General features: G+C 38.7%; 1 protein-coding gene across 1 annotated transcript; it reads right to left on the bottom strand.

The window, feature by feature from the left end:
* Nucleotides 1-563: 563 nt before the first annotated feature.
* LOC110386302 (alpha-(1,3)-fucosyltransferase 7) lies at nt 564-6,713 on the bottom strand. Its single transcript, XM_038017025.2, has 5 exons — nt 6,252-6,713; nt 4,236-4,387; nt 3,252-3,500; nt 2,865-3,113; nt 564-1,301 (listed from the first exon to the last, which is right to left on the bottom strand). Exons 1-5 carry the CDS (start codon nt 6,462-6,464, stop codon nt 845-847), a joined length of 1,320 nt encoding a protein of 439 aa, XP_037872953.1. The 5' UTR covers nt 6,465-6,713; the 3' UTR covers nt 564-844.
* Between the last annotated feature and the right edge of the window lie 831 nt (nt 6,714-7,544).

The raw sequence follows: 7,544 nt of genomic DNA, 5'->3' as shown, positions 1-7,544 counted from the left end.
GACCTGCAGGTGTTTGTAAATAAGTGCTCGAGGTCGATACTCCCCATACTCTAGCCAGTCGATATCTATATATATAAAAATGAATTGCTGTTCGTTAGTTTCGCTAAAACTCGAGAGCGGCTGGTCCGATTTGGCTAATTTTGGTCTTGAATTATTTGTGGGAGTCCAGAGAAGGTTTCAAAGGTAGATAAATACGAAAATGCTCGGAATTAAATAAAAATACTAATTTTTGTTTTTCCTTTGTTGTGTCCCCCGTCGGACGGATTCCTTTTGTTTGTTTTAAGTTTATTTTATACAAAAGTTTAGGTCTTTTATTTATAAATTGTCAGCTAGTCTCTAATAAAAACATCCGAACTAAATGCATCAATCGCGTTTGAGTGGCAACCGCGTGGCAGGAGAAGACCTGGTCGCTCTGTAGGTACACTTGGTACACTTGGTACAATTAGAAAATGTCAAAATGTGAATAATTGTTGGTAGTTGTTGAAGTCGCATACCCGCATCTTCAGATAACACGCAAGATGGTTACTATTGTTGATCGAAGAGATTAAATAAATACACTGAAATTAAATATTGTTTGTCTTTGTTAATATTTTTTATAATGTAGTCTTGGCGAAATTTGTGATTATAGAAGTATAAAATACAATCATAATAGTGTACAAACTTACAATTCCAATTAATTGTAGTCGAATTTCGACTACTGCGGGACCTCTAGTATATAATAAAAATGCATTATAGGTATATAAAATTAATCTAATATCTATTGAGGATTTGATGATTATTGTCAAGTTTCACTCATTGGGCGAACACTTATGTTTTCTTCTCTCGGTTTTCTTACCGACTTTTTTCATTTCCTGGTACACGATTTACTTGCGTCCATAAAATTATTAATTCTAACACTATCATACACTGACTCCGTTTCATCATTATAATTCAGTGCTTCACAGATCCTACAATAATGGTATGATTTTGTACCAAAGTATCCGTGTTCGTTGATGACTTGAAAATGATTTCGCCATAAATGATAAGATAGCAAATTATCTTCATTGCTAGTAATATTTCTTATTTCATTAGCTAGTTTTTTGGGTGACCGGTATTCGTCGAGATGCAAAAAGGAATTCGGCGGCAAAAGTCTCTTACAATCTTCTAAAGGCGGACCTTGGATTATTGGTATGGCCCCTTTTGCATACGCTTGGTGAAACAACTTCTCGGTTATATATTCCTTACAAAGGGAGTTTTCTAATACGAAGTAAAAGAGGTAGTTTGATATTATCTTGCAATCTGCTCGGAAATGACCAGGGCAGCTGAAAAAATATTCTTAGATGATTATAATCTTATTGGATCATCTACATTAAAACGAATCATCAAGTATGCGTGTTTGACATTCAAAATATACAACTTCTCAGGTCTATTAATTCGATTTCTTTTAACAAATACAAAATAGAAAATACAGCAAAAAAAATTTTTAAGCGACAGAATAACACAAATAAATATTCCAATATTTTATTAATACTTAGCATAAACCTGAATACTCAGCGAATTATTAATAACTAAGTTTGAACGATAAGCTGCAAAAAAACAACCGGCAGAGAAAAGGCCGCACAATTAAAGTCGTACTTAGAATATACGTCTATTTTTACTGGGGGTAGGACCTCTTGTGAGTCCGCACGGGTAGGTACCACCACTCTGCCTATTTCAGTCGTGAAGCAGTAATGCGTTTCGGTTTGAAGAGTGGGGCAGCCGTTGTAACTATACTTGAGACTTTAGAACTTAACTCGAGGTGGGTGGCGCATTTACGTTGTAGATGTCTATGGGCTCCAGTAACCACTTAACACCACTTGGGCTGTGAGCTCGTTCACCCATCTAAGCAATAGAAAAAACGTGCTTCCAAACCCGACTGTGAGCTCGTCCATCCATCTAAGCAATAAAAAAATAGCCCAGATTTGACAATTCCTTAAATTACTCGAATATTTTGAGGCATAATCCACTGGAGGATTGTAGTGTTAATAAACTATAATAAAAGGTCGATAGAAAATATTGCAGTAGTACCAACGCCGTTGAAATAAATGAACCGCATAAAAAAGTCGTACGAAAATAAAATAGAATAAAGAAAGACCACGCGAAAACAGGTTTTACTGTTATTTATAAATTCGTTCAGAATGTAGGTACTCAAATTTCGTAGTTCTCAAATAACAATGAAATAATATGAAATAATTTTCATGAAGTCTCCGTCTTTAGTCTAAGTTTGCCAATGTGGTTACCAGGAAACATATTTATTAACGTTATTGCCTGTTAATTATGAACAAAATTAAACATAATAAAAAAGTATTTATCTATTTAAATGCAAATTATATGAATTAAAATAGTAACCAGAGAGTAGAAGACAAAAATCATTGACGATGAGCATAGAAAAAAAAAACATGGAAAATATTATATTGGCTCGCTCATATTTTGTAACACATAAGTGTTCCGAGTTTCCGCTTTAGCAAAACAAAACCAAATGGCATTGGAACGAGGTTGATCGTTACCTTCAGCCTTCCCACTCTTCTATACTTTAAAACATAATTTATTCCACGCGCCAGAGAACTCTGAAATGAACTGTAGTTTCTGTCGCAATCCTCGACATATTATCAAACTATTGATTTTTTATTTTGAAAACGAAACTTGAAAAAATAACTCTTTTATTATAATATATAGCGATATTATGTAACTATAGCTGATGATGTCACTTTGCCCCATCATTGTACGGTAACCAGTCGCCAATAATTAAACAAAACGTAATCGCCTTGCCTGAGTTTGTAATTTAAAAGAAAACTATCATCCAATCACGTTAACGCCACGTAAAATCTATAGCAAACACAAAATACCTGTTAACAAGATGTGAATCCGAGCATTTTCCATGAATATCAATTTTCATGTGTTTTTTCAACTTATTTAAATACTTCATTCGATACGGTACACCGCAGTTAGACATCAGAATCGAGGCCAACACATCTCGCCTTTTATTTTTCCAATTAGGTATTAGTTTAGTAATATTCGTATTTGTTGTTTCGGTAAATATTGGAGCTTCAAGAGGTATTGTTCGACCATATGGAACAGGAATGTCGGCATCAGTTCTGTAAAATAAATTTTAAATAACATTGAGAACCCGGGCGGATAAGTACCACCATCTTACCTATTTCTTCCTAGAAACTTTCATCCATTCCTACTAGAACTACGTTAAAAAATAACAAAACTATAACTAACATTAATACCTATAGGTCATAGACCAATTGAAGACATTAACCAAGTCCGATAAGTTTGGTCTGTTTTTTTCATTTCCAAAGAGATGTATTGGAGATTCGTCGGTTAAAAATATCCAGCGCTGCGTTCTTGTTCTATTATAGATGTTCGGGAGAACTCCTTTTTGCAGATGAACAACCACAGCGTCGACCTTGTCTAACAGTCGGTTGTTTCCGGTGAATTCACAATTATTAACACTACAATCCTCCAGTGGATTATGCCTGAAAATATTCGAGTAATTTAAGTAATTGTCAAATCTGGGCTATTTTTTTATTGCTTAGATGGATGGACGAGCTCACAGCCCACCTGGTGTTCATTGGTTACTGGAGCCCATAGACATCTACAACGTAAATGCGCCACCCACCTTGAGATATAAGTTCTAAGTTCTCAGTATAGTTACAACGGCTGCCCCACCCTTCAAACCGAAACGCATTACTGCTTGACGGCAGAAATAGGCAGGGGGGTGGTACCTACCCGCGCGGACTCACAAGAGGTCCTACCATCAGTAAGCCATTGTGAAACCAAAACATTTCTGCCGCGAAGCTGTCGTGTTTCCGATTGGAGTGGTGTAAGCAAGTGGGATACGATGTTATTCCTTCAACGTGGAGGTCAATCGTGAACATTTTGTAAGTTTTTACGTTTTTCATTAGATATATTGGTACCTGCCTGCGGAATTTGAACACCGTTACTATTGATACGAAATGCACTGGATGTCTTATCCCTAAGGCCACGACGACTTCATGAAGTATATGGCATTACTCGTACACCTTCGTATAGTAATCGGTGTCACTTGCACTATGCAAACGACATACTCAAAATATTAAAAGAACACTCACGAACTAGTCAGTACATGCACAAGATTGCAAGTTAATTACTTTTTATTGTAAGAGTAAGACTGATAACAAATAATTGAAAGCGTAGTTGAAGGAAAATAGCATACGCGAAACGGTACTTACGGTGTTGAACTATAGCGAAAAATGTGGCGATATTTCAGCCATTCCCAATGTCTCCATATTAGTACCGTAAATTTTCTATTTTTTTCAACTAATAATGTATTCTTGTCATTCCTTTTGAAGAGAATGGATCCTAGGTTAGATGTTTTCAGATCCTATCAAAGGTCGAAATTAAAATTTAATGAAACTTCGCTATAGTAGATTGGTCGAACCCACTCGATGAACTATCGACTATTATGACACAGCCGTAATAATGAACGACTTTTCTATTTTTTTCAACTAATAATGTAGGTATTCTTTTCATTCCTTTTGAAGAGAATGGATCCTAGGTTAGATGTTTTCAGATCTTATCAAAGGTCGAAATTAAAATTTAATGAAACGTCGCTATAGTTAGCTTGGTCGAACCCACTCAATGAACTATTATGACACAGCCATAATAATGAACGAGTTTCAAGATGAAGAAACCACCGAACATTAGATAAAGCCTGCTAAATATATACCTAAATATGCTCTTATTGATCAGAGCGCATTGCGAAAGAGCAGATGTAGAAATAATTTTCTTATCATAATAATTTTATTCTAACCCCTGTATGAATAAAAAGAACATGAAAATACAGCTACAATCATTATGTAGCTTTTCTAAAAAAAGTTAATTCTTCGGAAAAACTTTGGCCTTGTTCTATCCTGATTGCGGTAGTACGCGTACAAGCCCCCTCAAGCGTCAATCGCTATTACATTCAACATCGTGCCCTGGTTGATAATCGTAGAGGCGTTACAATATCACGGCATCCGCACTGTAAGGTTTCTTTCGAAGCGACGTGCCTTTGAACCCAGACACTAAGACCACGGCGACCTAAGCCAGTCGCCCCTGAATTTGACTGATAATACGACCTCAGCCACCGGATCGAGCCAACCTTTATGCTCCCTGAGTGCTGAAACTAGGAGGTCTAGTATCCTAGCGGACCCGATCACTAGTCTAAGGACCGTCCGACTGTTCTGTCCTCATAGAATGAGTGAACCTTGACCAAAAACGTCCCACCTTACGGTTGACGCAGATGCTCTCGGGTCTCGCCGCTTCACCACCACCGAGCCGGGGCCGTTCGCCCAGCTCCGGCGCCTGTGAGGAGGCAGTCTCTTTCCGGTGATGGTCACGAGGTGACTTAAGGGGGGACGTAAAAACTGCGCCACACGCTCCTATCACTCTAGCGCGCTAGCACCAAGAGGATGGGACGGCGCGTCGTTGGCTGCGATCCACGATGCGGTGCGTATTGCCATCGTCACTGTCGTCGCCGAGCATACTGTGGAAGAGCATCCCGGTCGACAGTGTATTGCGTTCCGATCCGGCAGGCTGGTTCTGACCCAGCGGGGTATCCTGAACACCAGCGGCATCGCCCGGGCGGCCTGTTAGGGTCGCTGTATCGCGGAAACCGGCGTCGTTGGTCGTCAACTATAGCCTCGCCGACCCGTGGGTTAGGCATCCTCGGGGTGACGCCGCAAGTCTGGTTGTAGTGTTGACCGCGACAACCCCCTAACTCTGACCGGGTTTTGACCCCGGCCGGAGATCGGACGTTGGATGTAAGAGTGCAAGGGAGTAGCTTAGTGCGGTAGGGCCCTAAAAATAGTCTTGGTCCGCGGTTAGCTTTCGCGGACCAGTATTCCACATATCCCGCGTGCCCCCTAGGTGCGGGGATCTCGTAGGAGGCCCGGACGCTGGACGGAAAAACAGGTGCTCTCGGGTCACAGCTGCTTCGTCTGTTACTTGCACCGCTGAAGATGATGTAACACCACTGTTGTTGCGAGTAAGACTTGACGAAGCATACGCTCGCCACCTGCCCCACTATTCGAAAAGCAGCGTCCGGTCGGCGTCTCTCAAAATAGCCGGACTTGACGCTGACGACCTTCGTCTAGAACGATCCAGGGTTCTCGATTTCTATCTCGAATCAATTATGAGTTGCTGACGTATAAGAAAATTATTGTTTTAATGTTATTTTTCCTTTCTAATGTATTGAATTCCCTTACCTTTCGATAATCGTAGTACTGATCGATAATATATTTGTGCAACTGAAGGCTGTAACTCACTTTTTCCATTGCCTCTCGTGGTAACGGAAGGTATTTGTTATGATAAACGCCACTGTTTTGAAAATAAATCAAACACAAACCCACTAAGACAGTTAGAAATATGAGAATTTTGTAATTACGCACACTTAAAAAGAAATTATGATGGCCTTTCATTTTAATTTTTTGTTAAACCTGTTTTTATATTTTATTCAATTGTAAGAACAGAATAGTTGAATTGTAATCAATTTTTTCAGGATAAAACTGAACACATTTTAATAAATGAGTAATTGAGTCGATTACGTTTTTGAAATATGGATTCTTAAGATTCCATTAACTGATGGAACGTAAGTTTCGCGCTAAAAATATTACTGTAATGATGTATGTGGTATTATCGCGCAACCATGTATTCTTTGGTACGTTAACGATAGATGTATTTATGTTGTAGGGTTGCCTCTTCTCTGGGAACTTAAAATATTCCTAATATTGTTACGTCGGTAAGAGTAACACCATCTATCACCGATTAGCCGAACGAATATCGAAGGTACTAGTAAAATCGAGAAGTACAACGCAATCTATTGTGAAATAGCAGAAACACACTTCGAATATACTCGACTTGTGAGGAATGTTCTCGATAATTCTAGGGATATCATATCGGCTACAAAAGCGTTGCAGAGATGGCACGAAGCAGTTAGTAATCGCAATAATCGGAACTACTCGAAGCAAAGCAGTGAACGGTACACCTGAAGCGAAGCTGAAGAAGTGAATTAAGAATTTTAAAGTGCTTTGTGAGTGCTCTGAGTGTTAATACAGTGTTCATTTGCACTTCGCTAGAATTTTATTTATCCCGGACGCGTAACAATATCTAACTTTTTCTATCCAATTTACCAATCCAAGCATAATTCAAAAACAAAATATTAAAGGTGTAGAATGTATGTAAGATGCATTGTTTCGCTTATTGATCGTATTTTCTGATTAATATTCTGCTGACCGGGATTGATAGGATTGCCAACTCACCATATACACCCGACCCCATCACCGACTAATGCAACTCGCGCTAGCTCTTGTAAGACCGCCTCGTTGGTACAAAATCAGTAAACATTGATTTATACATAGATATGTTGGAAAAGAGAAATCTTTGAGTTTTAACGAATCCACTCAATTGTGAACGTGGCAAATCCATATCCGGATTATAATTACCTGTATAGGCCTACTTGAATAAAAAAAGCATTTTTATTTTGAAAGGTTAACGATCCA

This window comes from Bombyx mori, chromosome 17 (assembly GCF_030269925.1).
Source record: "Bombyx mori chromosome 17, ASM3026992v2".
NCBI lineage: Eukaryota > Metazoa > Arthropoda > Insecta > Lepidoptera > Bombycidae > Bombyx > Bombyx mori.
The sequence above is the reverse complement of the archived record's forward strand: the minus strand, read 5'-3'. Positions and strand labels throughout refer to the sequence as shown.

Bases quoted from the DNA above. Each gene is read 5' to 3' on its own strand.
- LOC110386302 (XM_038017025.2), bottom strand. From the start codon at position 6,464: ATGAAAGGCCATCATAATTTCTTTTTAAGTGTGCGTAATTACAAAATT. The intron at 3,501-4,235 runs GTAAGTACCGTT...GAATATTTTCAG, and splicing joins TTTCGCTATAGTTCAACACC to GCATAATCCACTGGAGGATT. The intron at 3,114-3,251 runs GTATTAATGTTA...TTTATTTTACAG, and splicing joins AATTGGTCTATGACCTATAG to AACTGATGCCGACATTCCTG.